This window comes from Corvus moneduloides, chromosome 18 (assembly GCF_009650955.1).
Source record: "Corvus moneduloides isolate bCorMon1 chromosome 18, bCorMon1.pri, whole genome shotgun sequence".
NCBI classification, from domain to species: Eukaryota; Metazoa; Chordata; class Aves; order Passeriformes; family Corvidae; genus Corvus; species Corvus moneduloides.
The window spans coordinates 5,920,155-5,939,421 of record NC_045493.1 but is presented as its reverse complement, the minus strand read 5'-3'; the positions used below and the strand labels follow the sequence as shown (position 1 = coordinate 5,939,421).

The 19,267-nt window shown below is 39.8% G+C and overlaps 1 protein-coding gene across 2 annotated transcripts in view; it reads left to right on the top strand.

Moving 5' to 3' along the window:
• Positions 1 to 19,267, top strand: part of DGCR2 (DiGeorge syndrome critical region gene 2) — a 45,192-nt gene that overhangs the window by 6,766 nt on the left and 19,159 nt on the right. For both annotated transcript variants that reach the window (XM_032127745.1, XM_032127744.1), the window contains exon 2: positions 13,377 to 13,499. In XM_032127745.1, the coding sequence (XP_031983636.1) occupies positions 13,377 to 13,499 (123 nt within the window). The remainder of the gene's footprint in view (positions 1 to 13,376; positions 13,500 to 19,267) is intronic.

The window sequence follows — 19,267 nt, the reverse complement described above, 5'->3', positions numbered from 1 at the left end:
ATTCCCTGCTCTTTTGTCCTTTAACTGATTTTTCTTTGTCATAGTTTCATTTGTGTAACTCTTTTTTCTGTGTTGTCTTCTCTTTCATACACTGCCTCTGTTGTGCTTCCTCATACCTTTCCCACTATAGGACCAATTACTTGGGGTGCCCGGTGGAATTATTTGAGAGTCAAAGCTAGTAGAAAAATGGGATTAAGTGCTATTTCTAGTAGAACAATGCTGAGTGTTCTGGGTTGGCTGCAAAACTGAGTTAGTGTTGTCCCTTAGTATTTCTATGTTTGGTCTGTGCTAATATTTCTTTAGCAGTGTAAATAAAAAGATTTCTTCTGACTTAAAAGTAACTTGTCATCTTTCATACACTTTAAACAAATAACCCTGCTTCTAACACCTGCTGGGTTTGAATTTGTACCCAAGTAGCATTTTGCCTCATGTATGATAAACTTCTAAAACTTACTACAGCTTGTTTTAATCTAGAGGTGGTCAAAACTGCATTTGTGTTTTCTCTCTGTTGAATTTTTGAAATTATTTGGTGCACTTAAATTACTGTTCACTGATTGAAATCAGTGACGTAAGAGTACTCTATTAATGATGTGGGAAAATCTTCATGAAATGTTGGGAATCTTGCAGGAGTGAGACCAAAGACTTAAGTAGAAGCATCATGCCCCCTCAATTCTGGCAGTAAGCAGATTGGAGAGAAATGATTCGAGAATGCTGTAGTGCCCATCTTTGTCTTTCTGAGCAATAATGGAATTGAATGTAGTTTTTCTATTGATGTGGCAGCTAAAAAATGGCACAGATCAAGTTTTGTGGCATAGTGCCCGACACATGGGCACAATAGATGTTGAAGAGTGCTGGCAGTACTTGAGATTTTAGGAGGTGTGGGGGATGAGAAGACTCCTCTGGAAGGATTAAGTGGCTTTTTACAAATGGGTTGGATTTGTATTTGCTGGCTTCTGGTAGAACTATTAAACTTAAGAGTTTGATATGTGGAATTTCTCCTCAGCTATTTGTTTCACTGAGGAGGAGGGAAGCACAGGATCTCATCCAGCATGGACAGACGTAGCTGTGGCTGACATTGGCCGCATTCCTGCCATGTTCGGCTTCAGTGGAGCAGGGGAATGCTATTCAAAGCATGAGCCATTTGCTCCAGTACACAACAGCCACTGCACTGGCTCCTGTGCAAAGGATAAAACTGGGTTTCTGTATTTGAGGTCATAATATTGCTGTATGTTGAATTTTTACTCTTAAGTGTTCTGGGTGCTTGCTCATCGAGTCTTGTACAAGATGTGAAGAACAAAAGTGAAACAGGAGCAAAAGCTTTTTTTAGTGTGACCTGCATTTGAATAGTGCTCAGGCACAGCTTTCCCGTCTTCCTGAATTGTTAGATTCTTGTTTAAGACCTTGAACTTTCTTAGGGTCCTGGAGAGAATGTCTTCCATGTTCATTTGGTTTTAAAATTAAAAAATGATGTTAGTTTTTGGAGAGTGGAGTAGTTAAAAAATACCTGATTTCATAGGTAGAACTTTGTCACCTATTTGCTGTAAAGACTATTGCAATTTCTCATGTTCTCTAATTCAGCAAAGTTTTTAAAGTACATACCTGACTTTGAATTGTGTTATTTTCATTAGATTTGTTAGGATTGCTCATGTGGTGGGAGTTTAAGGAATATGCTTAAATACTGCTGAATTGTGTACTAAAAAAAAAAGATGAGATAGGAACTTTTTTTGTTTTCCTGCAAAGAAGGAACATGGGTTGTCTTGCTGAAAGCAAAATGGGCTTGCTAAGTATTACTGCTGGAATCTGGCAGTTCCTACTTTGAATTTAATGGTGGCTACAAATTAGCCTTGATTGCTCTGGCAGTTCTTGAATTGCTGTTACCGTGTTTCATCTGGGTACTGTTCTTGTTGAAATGTGATCTAAAGAAAATACTAATTCAGTTCATGTAAAATTTTGAATTTGATTTTTTTCTCTGAGGAAAGTGAGTTTGTAGAGTATTTGTTAGCTTTTAGTTGTTTGTTTGGGATTTTTGGTGGACTTAGTTGTTTGGTTGGGGTTGGTTTGTACACCTGTAGCTTATTCGGTCAGAGGGAATACAGCCTCTTCCACTGCTGGTTCTTAGTGAAACTGTTTTGTGTATGAACAAATACTGATCCAAACTGACTTGGTAGGATGTATATTAATCCTGAGAATACAGGAAGAGGAGAGGAACCATCTCACATGCCTAGATTTTTTTGGGAATAGTTCTGGGTAGGCAGCTAGCAGGTAATAGCTTTAGATATTTGAGCTGTGGTACCCAGGTAGTTGAAGGATTTGTAGTGTGTGTGGGATAATCCATCTGCCCTGACCTGGTATATGGATTGTAGGGAGAGAGCACTGTTGTTGATGGTACCTTTTTCTGGACACAATTGATGGCTTGCTGAGTATATCACTGCTGATGATGTTCTTAATGGACTTTTTCTTTGTTGCTTCATTTCTTGGGAAAATTAGTATGTTGTGTGTGTAGCCGTATTTAAATTCTGTGTGAGGAACAGAGCTATTTTCTTAGCACTATTTCCTGTCAGCATATTTCATAGGCAGTGGGGCTTAATGGAACCTGGACTTCAGTGGGCTTGTCTGGGTCCCTGTACTTCCTCTGCTGTAGTACCCTTGCCTGACACTGATTTGATAAGGCCACATCTTGCCTGTATCCTCTCTGCCTATCCACAGTGCATCCTCTGGCATGGAAAAGCTGGGAGTCCTGCAGGGTGTCTTGCAAAGGTTCAGTTACCCCAGCTCACCACTTCCCTCCGCTGCCAGCTGGGAAACCACCCCACGGTGGTGACAGTGTGACACACAGGTGTGGTGGCGGGCTGGCACCTGCTGAACAGTGCAAGCTGTGTGGGGGTTTCCTACCCTCTGAAGCTCAAGAGGGTCATAATTTCCTTCTTTTGTGCAAGCTTTGGAAAGCTTAGAACCACACCATACGCTGTCCTTCTGGTCTTGACTTTTCTCAAGCTTGCTTGAAATTGTTTAGTAAATTTGTGAGGTGTGATTGACACTTTCACTGATCCGCTTTCTTTAGGGAAAGGGTTAAAAATTTGGTGCTGCACAGGTTTAAGTCACTTGTCACTGTTGTACTAGAACACTGCAGTCCCACTTAAAGCTGTACAAAACATCTGAGGTCCTGAACAAGGTTGTTAGTATGGAGGAACAGTAGGCTTTAATTTTGAGCCATATTAGAGGCTTCTTGAGTACCAATGGCTTTGGTTTTGTTTGTACTGACTGCTCTTTGTGCCTGTGCTGTATTTTGCTTTTCCCTTCTGCCTCTTTACTTATTATCATAATATAACAGTTTCTTAGGGGGGAAGAAGCGCAAGACTGTTGCTTAGCCTGGTATTCTCACTGCTATGAAAATAAACTGGTTTTCAGTCTGGAATGCTGCATTGCCTAATTCACAGTATTCTTTCAGCTTAGTTCAAGTAGCAAGTTTTGTTTTCTCTTTGGTTTTAGCAGTGCTGGAGAATTGGGAAATACATTCTTTCTGTTTCAGTCTTAGGAATAAGTGCCCACTTTTATGAAGCTCAAAGTCTGTATTTTCTAAGTCTTAAAAAATTATAGTCAGGAATCGCATTCAAGAAGCTCTGATGTTGTTGCTTTGGCTGAGTGCTGTGTCTTTTGCCTGCCTTTGCTTTTTTTTTTGTAGTTATTTTGATTTCTCTTTCTCTTTTCCATCCTTCCTGGCCTTGAGTTTGCCCTCCAGACATAGAGCAGACAATGAATTGCAGTGAATGACACTTGTGAGCAAGGAAAAACTGGGTCAGTTCCAAGCTTGTGCAGGGTGTAGGTATAATAAATATAGAATCGTAGGATCATTTCAGTTGGAAAAGACCTTTGACACTATCTAGTCCAACCATTAACCCAGCACTGCCAAGTCCACCAGTAAAACATGTCCCAAAGTGCCACATCTACACCTCTTTTACATACCTCTGGGCATGGTGACTCCACCATTTCTCTGGGCAGCCTGTTCCAATGTTTGACATTTTTCCTAATGTCCGATCTAAACCTCCTCTGGTGCAATTTAGGGCCAATTCCTCTTGTCCTGTTGCTTGTTACTTGGGAGGAGAGGCTGACCCCCACCTTGCTACAGCCTGCTTCCGGATGTAGAGGGTGGTAAGGTCTGCCCTGGGCCCCGCTGTGTGGCAAGTTTTTTACTGAATGAAGAGTACACCCTCTGAACCATGGGCAGCCAGTTTCTCCAGGACAATGCTGTGGCAAGTGGTGTCAAAGATTTACTAAAATCTACCAGGTAGATGACATCCACAGCCTTTCCCTGGACCACTAAGTGGGTCACCTTGTCCTAGGAGGAGATCAGGTTAGTCAAGCAGGACCTGCCTTTCATAAACCCACGCTGGCTGGGCCTGATCACCTGCTTGGCCTGTGTGTGCCATTCATGAAGGATGATCTGCTCCATAACCTTCCCTGGCACTGAGGTCAGACTGGCAAGCCTGAAGTTCCCCACATCCACCTTATGACCCTTCTTATAGCTGGTTGTCATACTTGCTGATTTCCAGTCAGCTGGGACCAACTGAGTTAGCTGGGACTGCTGGTAAATGACAGAAAATGGCTCAGTGAGCACTTCCACCAGCTCCCTCGGTATCTGTGGACGGATTCCGTCCAGCCTCATAGACTTGTGTGTGTCTAAGTGGCCATAGCAGGTCACTTAACATCTCCCCTTGGATTATGGGGGCTTCGTTCTGCTCCCTGTCTTCCAGCTCTAGGGGGCGGGCACCTGGAGAACAAATATGAGGGAGTGAGGGGAAGGAGACTGCTACCATTCCTTACTGTGCTGTAAAATCTTTTGATGGATGTTGAGGTGATGTAGCATAACTTACTGTGACAGAACACTGAGTAATACTGGATGTTGATGAGTGTTATTCATTAAGGATTTACAGTTTTCAGCTGGAATGCTGTCACAATTTTAATTATTTCATGAAACAGCATGCTGAGGTCATGAAAAAAATGCCAATGCCTCTAACACGCATTATTTATTTATTTTTGGAACAGATGCATTCCTATTATGGGATTGTAACTTCAAAATCTCTAATTTTCATGAGCTGGAATTAAATTTGAGAATAGGTATGGGCATATCATGTGGCCTTTTTTTTCCCCCCAGGCTCTGTGCTAGTAGGTGCTGTTGTGCTTTCATACTCTCCTGCACATACTCAGGCCATGATGAACCAAAGCTGCATGATCTAAGGGTACTTCCTAGACATGTTTTCAGTGTCACAGGTGAATGGCCAAGCATTTAATCTTCTGTGGAACTGAACAAGAAAATGAAGTGCTCTGTTTTTCTCTAGCTTTTTAATTCTTCTGAAGGTTTTTAATTTTAATTATTCTATAGGCTTTTAATTTGAAGAACAGCAAATAGAACCAGTTTGGTTAAGAAACTTTATTAATAAACTATCTATGAAGTGGATAACTGATGGTGACACATAAGCTTCGCAAATAGTTTTCTTCTCTGGAAATAAGTTGGTGTTATAGTCTGCTTTCCTCTTACTGTGACTTTGTTAAAAAGCACTGTATGTATTTATTCTGCTACACTGAATGCAGCAGTGAATGGTATAATGATAAACTCAGAAATATGTAATGGGCGTCAGATTCACCAAGTGACACAAAGACCTGCTGGGAAATGAATGGTTAGTGAAAACATCTCTGAGATCTGGAGCTGAGGGAAATATCATTTAGTTATGACTTCTCTTCACTGAGAGCAGAGCCCTTGCATGGGATTGGGGGTACCTTAAAGACAAGTTAAAAACAAGAAGGTTTTTGAAGACTGTGTCAGAACATCCTCAGGTACAGTTCGCAGTGAGCTTCTCTGTCCCTGAAAACTGCTCAGCGACTGGTGCTGGCCACCGCGAGCAGAGGCGGGGCACGACGGCCCTGCTCCTTACAGGCTGGCAGATTTTCAGGAATTTTGTGAGAGATACACTATGCCTGCTCCAGTGAACTTCACCTTGGGAGACATCCAAGTTAGGAAAACTGCTTTGCAAGTACAGAGGATTACCTTAAGGACAGTTTTTTCACGTATCTGCTGAGAACTACATTACGATAACCATCGTGGCATTGTTGTGTTGGAAGTATTAAGAGTATTTTAAAGTTCATGTTACTGCAGTAAACACCAGTCTAGAGAAATACTGATTGTGTTATGCTTCCTCTTGAGCATAAAGATTAGATATAGAGCTGTGTGTGTTTGTTTGATGGTGGTAGGTGTGGTGTTCCTTCTGTTGTTTTGTTTCTGCTTGTTTGCAGGCATTTGGTGAGCACTGGTGTTCAGCAGAATCTCCAGGAGCGAAGGACTTAAGGAGCTGGGCTTCTTGTTGGCAGGGGCTGGGATGTGATCATACCCATGCAGTGTAGCATGGCTCAGGTTATATAGAAACAGTGATTTAAGAAAAAAAAAATTTTCAATTTTAGTAGACTTATTCCTAAAAGTGTTAAAATATGAAAGGATAGTGCAACATGTAGGTACAGGTCTTAAGTATGTAGGTTGAGTATTATAAAACATAAGAAGGACCTGTTGGACAAGTTAAAATCTGAATAAGAAGAGTTACTAGTCTAAGCACTTGTAGTTAGAGTTTTTGTTAATGCTTAATCAGCTTTTGATGGCTGTAATTGCCTCTTGAAATCTGAATAGAATATTCTTTTACAGATTGGTTCATCTGGTTTGGGACAATGAGTGACTTACACTGAGAAAGGAGGAAGTATTTTTGTCTTTTGTTTTCCTTTGGTCTGTAAATAAAAATGATGCCAGAGGATCTACCAGGTGCAACCTTGAGAAATGTGATGAAAATAAGCAAAGTAAATTTGAGGTACACACAAACGTGCCTTTGTTCATTAAAAGCTTACATACAAAACCAAACCATGCTTATTTCATGCTTATCTCTTCCAATACATGCATTTCAGAGTAATACCTTATAATTGAAATAACATTAAATGCTGAGTGTACATTCAATCAAATTTCAATTTCCATACTAATGAAGCTCAACAGACAAGAACAATTAGTGTAGCAGATAAAAAAATGACATTTCTTTGTGTTAAAAACTGAAATAGATTTAAATCTGTACTTGCTGTGTAAACACTAAAATCTAGTGCACCTGTAGTCTTAGCTTCTAGAAGACTGTATCTTAATGTATCAGACTTTATGTGAGTCCTTTAATAAAGAGAAGCTCAGTAATTGCAGCCAGAAGAACCCAAACTTTCATAATCAGTGACTGCAGTCACTGAGTCTAATTTCTGTATCAAAGCACTTTGCTGAATTGAGAGTTGTATTTTGGAGGCTTTAGTTCCAGCCTCTGGTTCCTCATCTGTACCTCTGAATTTGTGAATTGTTGTGACATTGAGGTTTTTGTACTGCTGGAGGTTTATATGTTACAGCTAGGAACATAAGTGAGGGGAATATTCTGTCAGGGATATATTTCTGCTCCTTTTTCCACAGGTTTCTGTAATGTTAATCTTTGGTGTCTTGAAAATATAAGGTTGACATTTAGATTTTGAGAACTTCAATGCATTCACCTAATGCTTTAGAGTAGATGTTTGTTACATGTGTCTGAGATAGGGCCTCCATCATTTTTATTGGATGTAGCATTTCTTCTGGCTGAAGTTCTTTTATATCTCTGTCTTCAATTGAAGGAGGATAAATAACCCTGCTAAAACAGTATCAAAGTTTTCTCATTTACCCAGCAGCTTATCTTTGCAGGAAATGTTTACAGCTGCTGTTTTGCCCATTGCCACGAGCTGTTTCCACCCCTGCTCCTTCTCTCGCCCCAGTGGTGTGTGACCTGGTACCAGCCTTCCGTGCCTCAGAGCTGTGACCCTGCTCCTCACTCGGGGCTTTTCTGATGCTGCGGAGGTGAAGGATCCAACTGTTTAAATGTTTTCTGTTAGAACAAATATTTAAGAAGATAAACACATTAGTAGATGTCTTTGGTGGGAGACAGCTACGATGATGCCCCAATTCCACATTAGCAGATACTGGATTCGTACGGCTGTATTTCTGCTGAATTAGCTGGGGCATGCAATCTTTCTGGTTGCAAGGGGACAAACCAGAGCTGATCTGACTTAATGTGGACAGACAGGAGCTAATTTGATCTAAAGCTTGCTGTTTCAAAGCCAACTGATCACATTCATTTAGGAAACCGAACCAGCAAGGTGAACTTGTTTTGACTCAACACTTTGTCTCACGTGTCTGTTACAGCCTTGCTTTTCTATTGGAAGCTCTAAAATGAGATTTACTGTGTTGCAAAAGTAGTCTGACATACTGGATATGGATCCTACCTACCTTTCTTTGAAGTAAAACAATTGTTTTGAATAACAATTTATCCCTTATGTTTTGCATAAAAAGGGAGAAGATGAATAAAAAATTAGTTGCAGTTTAGGCGTGAGCATGAGGTGTCTTAGTTCAAATGAACCTCAAAAGTCTTAAAAAATTATTCAGAAAATACAGGTTTCAAGTAAAGTAACGCTCAGGGCAGCACATTGACCAGTGTGCATCTGCTGCAGGAAGGATGCACTGCAGCTTCCCAGTGCTGAGGCTCCAGGAGGAAAATGTTCTCAATTACACAGAAGGAGTACATGAGGTTGTTAAACCTGAAAGGGCTTCCTGGATCATTTTATAGTGGCCAAAATCTGTTTGCTCTGTGAAACACATGAATCTGGCTGGAAATTAGAGCGAGCATGTGTGTTGTATGTGTTTTATTAATCTATCTTGAAGTCCTTCCTGTGGATAATGCTTCTTGTAAATGGTTTTTTTTGAGTGCTTAGCAGAAAATCAGGAAATTAGCCTGCTGTAAAGAAAATTCAAAAAGCTAGTTGACCCGTGTTGAAATACATGATGAGTTCTGTGAAACACCTGGCATTCAGCATGCAGTGGGCAAAATCTTCAGAACAAAAGCTCTCAGTGAGTGTGTAAGCAACCACCTTGAAAGATTAGGTTTTTCCTGTATGAAACCTCAGTTTTTCTGTTAGTCAAAAATCTTGTTGGTTTTGCTGCTGGCTAACTTAGACAAAAAAATGTGATAGCTAAAGCAGATGAAGACCTCTTGTTTGTATGGCACTGTTTAAATTGATTTATAATCTGGTTTGATGAAGTAAATTTCCAACTGTTTTGTAAGTCTTCTTTTAAATTTTGAATTACAAGTCCAGGACTAGCCTTGGCAAGACGTCTTTTAGGTGAGGGACTTGTGGACAGGTTATATTATCTAATAACGTGTCCCAGCAAGTCGGTATTGGATTTTTTTTGGCCTTCACTTGACAGTAAGTTTTATCTTGTGTTATGTATTAAGCTTGTAGAACTGATGGTCTGAATCTTTCATTTTTTCTGCTCTTTTTATATCAAGTTAAGGAGTTTCTTTCTTTCTTTATCCAATTTATAGTAGAGAAACAGGTGAAATGTTACCGGAGAACACACTGTTGTTACTTATTAATATTTCTGACAGACATTTGTTCAGGTACAGGTGTGCTGGTGAACCAGCAGCTTGCTTGGGGTTTAGGGAATAAACACAGTGTCATCATGAAAGCATGGAACCAGCAGTCAGGACAGCTGGCTTCCTACAGGTTCATCTTGTCTATAGCCTTTGGCAAATTTTTAATTTTTCACTACTTCATTGTAAGCGGGCAGAAGGATGTAGCGGTCGGCAAGATTGTTGAGGGTTTATGTTCTAGAAGTGCTTTGAGATAGTCTCTTCATTTTACTATCATGACACCTCACTGCTTCAAGTGTTCTCATGTTCTCACACTGCCTGAACTTTGTGATGTTTTGTGAGTTTATACTCAAAAAAAAAAAAAAAAACCTACAATTGGTGCTATTTTCAGTGTTTTAGTTGTCTCCCTTCTTCCCAGCAAATGACAGATGCATTTAATTGCTCTACAATATGATTTCAGTGTATTAAATTTCATACTGCAGCATAGCAAAGACTGCATCTGATCCTTAAAAGAAAAAGAAGCCTTTTATGTTAGAATTGCACATGTGAATCATAATACTGCTGATGTCACTCATCACATCATATGTGAACACTGGGGGAGGTTGCATTTCCACATTTTCAGTTCGAGGCAGTTGTTGATGCCCTTGGCTTAATGTTGTCTTGTGCTTCTGCTCCAACAGCTGCTGGCTCTTAGCTGAACTTGTGCCATTACATATTTACCAATGATTTTGAAAATACAAAATGTTTCTGCATTTAACAGCTGGTGGAAAGTATGGTTTTAGTGCTGTGAGGAGGTGATAATTTAAGATACTTTTTTCATCCTTTCTTGCTGTGAGTTACCATCAACAGCTGTGAACTGTGAGGGATATCTGGCTGTAAGGACAGAAATGGGACTGGTATTTTTGAAATTTTTGCTACTCTTCAAAAGAACTGAAAATATATGGGTGAAGAAACAGTTTTTATTTACCACACCCCTAGAAAGTATAAAATCGGACCATGTGTTAAGTGATTACTTGCATTCCAGGAAAGGTGGATGGTCACATAATGTTGTATTGTTCAGTACTGCTCATAGATCTTCCTGACTCCTGTCCTGCTGCTGGCAGTGTGACTTGTCTTTTCTGTGGTAGAGATGGGCTTGAGCTGTTTTCATTTATCTGCTATTTTAACTTAAAAATAGCCTACTGATGTGAAATGCTTGACAGGGTTCTGGAGACCAGCACATACCCTGTGCATCCTTGCCTCTCCCAAATATCTCTGTTCCTTGGCTGAGTATCTTACAGCTTTGTTACAGACTTCCATCTATTTTTATGTCTGCATCTTACCACCGCTGGCTCTGGGTTGGGATGGCTCAGGAGGGCTTATTGACAGGGATTTTAATTTCACAGTGTTTCTTTGTGCCACGTTTCCCCCCTCCGCAGTAGAATTGCGTAGCAGTTCATATTCCTTGGTCTGGAATAATTAGTGCATCTGATAGCATGATCTCCATTGGGAACAATGGTGCAGCTGGTCTGAAAGGTGTTTTAATAGAAATGTTTTGTACTCTTCCATGTATCCACATTCTTCAGAGAGGAGTGTCTCTCTAACACAGGAAGTAATGACATTACTGCATGTAGCTGGCATTTTTTTAATGCCCATAATATTGAGATGGAGTCATCCTTTTATCTGAACCAGTCATATGTACTTGTATGTAAAATAATACTAGCATCTATGAAATTGCAGACAAACAAAAGTATTTTTGACTGTTTTTCCCATATGCAGGTTGGCATTCCTGGTGGATGCTGCCTGTGAAGCCAGAAGGCTGCAGAATAACTTTGTTCACAGGGTGTATGCGTGAATTCCGTTGAAATCAAGCAGTAAAAGAAAAAATCAAGTTTATTTTAAAGTATTGAATTTTGCCATAACTACAGGTGGATGCAGTGAAAACCTGCAGCTGGGCTGAGGATAGTCTTTGATGTGTTAAAAACTCTACCACAGGCCCCAGTGTAAATTCTGGGCTTGAAACTGTAGTAGCAGGACTTTCTAAGGAACCTCCCACTGTGTCCTGACCTTGTGCAAAAGTGGTGAAAGAAGCTGCAGTGATTTACCAAAAAATTGGCATTTTTCTGTGGACTTGAAATCTGAATGCTTTTAATTTCAGCTTGAAGTTTTGTATTTGTTTGGTTTGGTGGTGTGTGTGTTGTTGGTTTTTCCTCTAACTTAGAAAGAGATTTAATTAACTCAAAGAGATTTGATTTGAAATTATTTAGCTTTAAGATAGATTTTAAATTTTCTCACTTGGTACGTTGGGCAAGTGAAGCTTTTCCCCCATTCTTTATCCCCCTCTTGTTTTACTCCCCTTTCCCTCTTCAGGCTAAGTAAATTATTTAATATTTTGTTCTGAGGGGGAAGTCATTATGCCTAGTAATTTAACTTTTTGTTTTCTGTTTCCCCTGTGCTCATTCTCTGTTAGCTGTTTGGGCTGAATAAAGCTCTAAATGGGTGAGAACACTCTGTCATGCTGTCAGGTCTGTTGTTGCCATCAGTAGTCTAGCAGGTCGGTGTGAGTTCTTAGCATCTTGTGACCTGAATGTTTGCTCTGAGTAGGTGGTTGCTAAGAGGATGTGCCTGCTTTTATTTTTCTAGAGGAGCAGGTCTGTGCTTTATAGAGGAACCAGTAGTAGGACTGGATTTTAGTCTAACACCGAATTAGAAGCTTGTTATCAATATGTTATACCAATTACTAGGTGTATGTGTACAGCTTTCATTGAGAGTGCACGGTGTGACTGGGTTTATTATGCCCAGTCATGTTGTTTGAACGCTTAAATGTGACCTCTGTCTTGATTTACCTTAGACATGTGTTTCAAGAAGTAACAACTGCAATTACAGTCTGCTCTTATATTGTAAACTGTGGATGAGAGAATGCATACCTGTATTTTAAATTCTCTTTTAGAGATTTCCTTCTGCAGCACAGTTGCCTACTGGATCCATTCAAAATCAATATGTTTTACTTATAAACTTCTTTTTTTTTTCTTTTTAAAGAGATGCTCATTCTCTAGACATGAATTACCTGGGATTAGTGCAGCTCAGTGAGAGGAAAATATGCTAAGTTGTTCAAAAACAGTGGTTGGAAATTTGACAACCACTATGTAGAAGAAAAATGGACAATGATGGTCAGGTGCACAAGTGAGCCTGTGGATGGTGATGGCACTGGCAGACTGGCTGTGAACAAGCTTAGAATTGTTCACTTTTGTAGACAGACCCTTTTCTTCATTGCAAACTGTTTTTATAATGCTAATTAGGTGTGACAGTGTATTGATGGCAAGTAGGCAGTGAACTCACAGAAGCAGGAGCTACATGTTTGCAGATAGTGACAGTTTCTAGTAAAGGATATGTTCACATGGAGAAATTCTACAAAAGAGCTGAAGCTAGAAAGTGAAAACAGGTTCATGGATATAGATACTTTTTTTTACAAGTAGTTCTGTGAAATGTCTCTAAGTCAGGCTGGATGTTTGTGCAGGTCTAGTGGGTCCTGGCATGCACACTGATTAGAATGGAAATAGGATTCTGAGGTTGTTGCGTAACGTAGCACTCAACTGCCGAAGCATATTTTTGTTGAACTTTGGTTCTGAGAAGACTGAATAAGTACTCCTCAATGCCCCACAAGAAGTAAATGGGTACTGCTGTGGTAATAGCTGCTCACCGGCTATTTTTATCAGGAAGATTTTACCATGGATGTCTTGAGAGAATCTTCCTGTCAAAACCACAAACATGCAGTTTAGAACATGAAGTGATCTGAAGTTTTTAACGGGCTGAGTTAACCAGAGATTTTGTCTGTTAGGCTTCAGTGGTCCATTACATGACAGATGATTAATATATGTATATATTTGCAAGAATAAATGACACTTCAAGCAACGCACATTTTTTTTTCTTCTTTCCCAGAGCTCCGCTGCACCCCAGGGCAGTTTGCGTGTCGGAGTGGTACCATCCAGTGCATCCCTTCAAACTGGCAGTGTGATGGATGGCCCACCTGCGAGGACGAGAGCGATGAAGTTGACTGTCCAGGTAAGTAAATCTAAGAAAGAGTGCTCAGCCCTGTGCCAGCTTTGCAGGAGTACTTTGACTCTTTCAGATGGCTCGCGTATTTTTATTTGAAATTGGCAATTGCTTGGTAGAACTGTACCCATTATTAACAAAGGTTGAGTTGGCTTCTCTTCGTTTTGAGCAGCTAATGCCACAAACAGTTTTTTGCTTGTCTGACTTATCCTTCTATTCTTACGGTCTGAGCAGGTATCCTGAAGATGACTAGAGTTTGTGGTCTAAAAAGAGACTTTCCTGACAAGGAAAAAATCATGTTGCATTTAAACTGAAATGGCACGTAAGCCTGTGGTTAAATTTGGAATTACTGATTTGGTTGCGTATCACTCAGATGGTGCTGGGTGACATTGTTGGACTTGGGTAGAGAGCTTGTTTTATTGCTCCCTGTTCTGATTATGCTTCTTGTGCTTAAGTGGAGAACTTTGTTCTGACAGACAAGCTGGTGTATTTGCACTTCATAAGCTCCTATGACCATATGCTTTGAGGAGCCTGTCACCAGCAGTGGATCTCTGCTAAAGCTACTGGATATTGAGCTCTGCTTAAAAACAGGAAAAGAAAAATTGTAACTAGATAATCGCAATTTTGAATGTTTTCAGTTGTTCTTGAAAAACAGGCCAGTGGAGCTCTTTCTGTGTATCTTAAAAGTGTAGTGACCTGTAATTTTTTTTCTGTTAAGAACAATGAGACAGATATCTGAAAGCATGAATTCAACTGTGGCATAATTCAGAACTTTTTACAGTGTGACTAAATTACATTCAAAAACTGTTTTAAGGAGCTCTTTGCCAGTGCACTACTTAATTTTCTTGGCAGAGAATCACATGAACTCTGTGGCATTGTTGTAACAGCATTCAGTCTGTCATCATTCTGAGTTCTCAGCTATTTTAGAGAAGTGCTACAAAATAGTAGCATTGATGTTTTACAGCAACAAACTCTTCTAAGTATTCATATAATCTAAAGGAATTAGAGAAGTAAATCCAACACTCAAACTTTGAAACTGGGCTGTAGTTAGCCATCTCCCCAGCGTGTGCTATGGACAAATAATTAAAAGAATGTCAGTGGTCTTTTAAGAAAACTTTTCCTTAGTTTGTGTGTGTGAATGTGCAGCAAAGGGGAAAAGCATTGGTAGTTTCTTCTGACACTGAAAATTAAGCTGTGCCACTGGTAGTCTATTTAAGGATATTCTTTACAATATGGATGTCCTAAAGAGAATTGCTTTTATAGCTGTGCTGTTATTCTTCTTTTTAGCTAACTGGCCAAATGTGAAAAAGCTACGGACCTAATAAAATTCTGGAGTATAATGGAATTCAGTGACTAGGGGAAGGCAGTCACGTTAATGTTTGGATTTACATGAAAAGCTCTGAAGACGTTGCTTGCGGGAACATTTGAACTTCCACATTAGTGGAAAACTGTTTTTATCTTCTCCTGTTTCTGATGTATTCATCAGCAACCTTAAGTTGCTGCATGGAGTGTGCACCAGGATGGCATTGACTGGAGTTCCAAAGGATGTCAGGTGTATGGATAGGAGGAGGATTTTATGGTAGCAACATTTCTCAATACATAGGTTCTGGTGTTGTGTTTGGGGTGTAGGTCTCACTGGATGGTCTAGCCTGACACGATGAGGAGAACTTGAAGGTTAAAGAAATGAAATGTGGGAGAGACTTGATTCACCACCATGCAGGAGGAGAAGAATAATGTGTGTAAAGAATACCAGAGGAGAAAATGCTGGACGGCATAGAGAAGGAAAGTATTCCACTTGATGAGAGGAGTAATTAGATAAGTAATTGGTGAAAAGGCTGTGCTCAGTAAAACAGCCAGAAAGCAGGTGTGGTGTTTGTGAAAGAACTGAGATATTCGCACAGTAATGCGAGGAGTGCAGCCAGCAAACCAGAGGAACAAGAACTACTGGTGTAGGATGTAAAAACTATTATACCTGTAACAAAAAAATTGCCGGGATTGCATCGTGACCTGCAATGGGTGTTGAAGGGCAAGTATTATTCGGAGCTGTCAAGAATAAGGAGAGGTTGATGTGCATGGGAATGCTGTGCTGGAGCATAAAGAGGAGTAGCATCAATGAAAGTAAACCTGAGGCCAGAATCAGTTTGGAAGAGCACAGTGTGCTTGTGTTGAGGAAAGCAATACATACGTGACGAGTCATAGGAGAGACTGTCTTGGGACATTGATTGGGGAGCTAATGCTACTAATAATAGTAACATAGTCATACTCAGGAGTGGCTACTTTCTTCTTTGGCCGCTGAATTAACAAGAAATGATGCAGCTTTAAATTTAGAAAATACCTTTGGAATAGATGAGCAGTTGTGTGATGATTCAGCTAAATGTAAACACTTTAATTAAAAAGTTCTTCCCTTCAATAAAGGCAGGCTGAACACCTGAGAGAGCTGGTTAGTGAAGCCACCTGGACTTGTGAAACCTGGAGAATTACAGTATCTTTAAATTAAAAGGCACAAAACTCTCTGGAGCATGAAAAGAAAGTGTGCAAGAAAGGGCCCTGAATCTAGTTGGGAAGCTTGTGCATCTTCAGCCTTTGAGCCACTAATGGCACACTCCAACATGAGCAACTCGAAAGAGATCAGTGGCAGTGAATTAGTGTTTTGTGGTGATGTTAAGTGTGTTTCAGTGACTACTTAGTCATGTTGGTGTTTTGAAAGGTTTATTACAAAACCATTGTAAGTTGTTGGCCACTGTTGGTTCACCTTTTTTAGGCCTAATTTAATTTGTGTTAGTAACAAAGGTCCTATTAAAAGAAGAGGATCTGTAATTAATAAATTAGTTTGGTAATCGTGTATTGGCTGAAGTACAAGAAACATTCCAAATTGTAAGACTTTTTGTTTGAATTTCTTCTGGCATTTTTTTCAGAACACAATTAGGTAAGACATATAATTCATTGACAATCTGAATAAATGTATGAGATGCCTATTTCTTGCTATATTTCTCTGGAGATTGTCATGATAGTTGTTTTTATTCTTACTGTCTCTTATCACAATGACCATTTTCCTCTAAAACATGGAATTCCTTTCAGTCCCAAATTTGCCATGTGCAAAGTACTGTTCCCCCTGCCCTTCCCAATAGGCACCCGTGTGGCAGTGGAATCTGCTGCAGAGATTAGCCTCAATTCATCTCTCTGATAGACTAAAACCAGGGGCTGTTTGCTCTTAAGAGCATACTAACAATTGCTGGGAGGGTTTATTATGTAGCATGTGCCTGTGACTCGCTTCTACTTCAGCAGTGGAGCTTCATGAAGTTCATGGACTGTTCCATGTCAACAGTACTTGATCCTAAACATAGTTTATCCCAAAGGGGTATATTCTATAAAATGGTAGAAACAGGCATTAATATTTTGAACCAGGACTTCTGCAAATGGGAATTTATTACTTCTAATCACTTTCTCTTCTATTTCTACATAAGCAATCAAAGTAGAAGCATACCTTTTCACCTTTATGAAAGTTCTGTATTTAAACCCATAAGAGGGAAGGGATCTGCAGTTTACCTTTTACTGCTTATTGGATTTCCAGCTTTGCTTCTAACAGAATATATATCAACTTCTGCAGATATCCTACCTTCTTTGCAGGCCTTCTGGTCTAACTCATTTTCAGGAGGCTGAGCAGAGCAGGGTTTAGTATAGCTCTGGCTGTGTTTTCCTCCCAAACTGCAGGCTTGATGGTTTTTTGTGCTGCCTATGAATGAGAATGGATGTCTTAAACTCGAGTGCCCTTCATAAATCCTATCCATATCAGTTTTACATCTTTCCCTTCTGATGAAGCAGCAGCTGCAGCAACCTGTTTTGAAGTGATCAAAAACAGCTTTGTGTTTTGTTTCCCCAAGGGTATTTTGTATGGTTGAAGTGACTCTTGACATTTGTGCACTTTTTAGTGCATCTCCTTTTAAAAGCTAGGTATTAATGATAAAAACCTGAGCATTTCCACACCTTTCCTGAGCCCTTGCTGAACTCCTATTTTTTTTTTTACCCTACCTGGTGGTGTATAAATTATAAGCTGTTTTCTGTCAGTCCGTTACCTTGAATAGCACTCAGCACAGCAGGATGCTGCTCTTGGTTGGCATTGATGTCCTAGCACAATATAGTTGATAACACACAGCATGGAGCTGGTTCATCTGGGAAGAATTACTCCTCTCTGGGAGCTCCTGAACTATATTTCCAAATACTGAAGCACAAAACTGGACTTAATCTTCAAGTTCTCTCACCTCTCAAATTACCAGATGCAAGTGGAAGCTTTCTAAGCTTTTAGTGGGTAATATGCTGGACAGAAAATTTGAAGCTTAGGGGACAAGGCAGCTTTTATGTAAATTTTGAGAATCTGTGTCTTTAAACAGGAGCAGCTCAAATCTTGGAACTGTTAAGATATGGCAAGACCTGGTTGCTTCACAAGCAGTTTAATTTTGACATCATTTGACATAGTACATCAATACTTATGAAGGATTTTTCTTGAGTGACCTGACATCTGTGACACAGAGGTTTTCCAAAAGGTAGAAGAACCCATCAGCATGGCAAACTTCCATTCTGAATTGGCAGCTTCAAGTTTTAAACAACTGAAAATAGCCACAGAATCACCACTGTTGAACAACTTCCTTGAGGTACAGCCCTATACTTAGACTATAATTGTGCTGGAGTGAATTAGATAGCAACTATAAATTGGAAGGAGCTGGGTGAATACTAATCATGACTTGATCCAGTGGGAAACAGATTGGAGGATACTTGTGTTCACCACACTAGTATTCAAAGGGTGAAAAAAAATAGTGCCCCATGAATTTTTCCTTGAACCAGTTTTTTCATTTTCTGCACCAACTAGCCAGCAAGTGACATTTCTGGAGTAATTTTATAAAGTCAAAGGAAACAGATCTGTATCTGTCTTGGCTAGTAAAAATATCACTGTTGCTGTTACTGCCTGTGGTTGTAGTATTTAGAAGAATAAAGATCTTTGGAAAATAACTGATCTTCCAAAATTCGATAGCTTTCAGAATATGAAGTGTGCATGTAAGCACTGAAAATGATGGCCTTTTCTTTGTGAAACACTCAAACATGTTTAGGTTCTGATTTTCTGACTGAAGTTGTTATCTTAAGAGTCCATGGCACTCTAATTTACCACAAGATTAAATTATTTATAAAAAGGAAGTAAGAAAAGCAAAGTACATGGAAAATTCTTTTGCAGAGTATTGTTAAAGTAAAATAGAAAACCAGTCCAATTACACCTTTGCCACCAGAATCTGCAACAGCTTTTCATGGCACTCAAGTGATGTAGAGGCTTGTTAGCATCTCTTTATTGCCCTGGAAAAAGTTGTCATCGTTGCTTTTCTTGGGAGACAGATATTCAGGTCAAATAGAAACAATTTAATATTTGAAGAGCACCAGTTTATTTAGCAGCTGACAGTATTGGGCTTGAACAAGTGACTTGTGGTGGCTGCTTTGTGCCACTTCAGTCCTGGTTTCAGCAGCGAATCTGCTGACAAGGGCAGATGCTGAGGAAGGAATGAGTTCTGCTTCCTGGGTGCGGACTGATGGAACTCTCTTCGTGTGGGAAGCTATTTTTCAAAGCATCTGGCATAAATTCTGTTAATTTAGGATGTTAGCCTGTGTAACTCTTCCTTAACCTTGCATGTTAAAACCTGTGAACTTTTGTTTTATTCCTGGGGGAGATAAATTGTTAAGTCCTCGTGGGCGTTCTGTTTAGCTGCAGAGGGTCAGCCATATGGTGCTGCATCTGC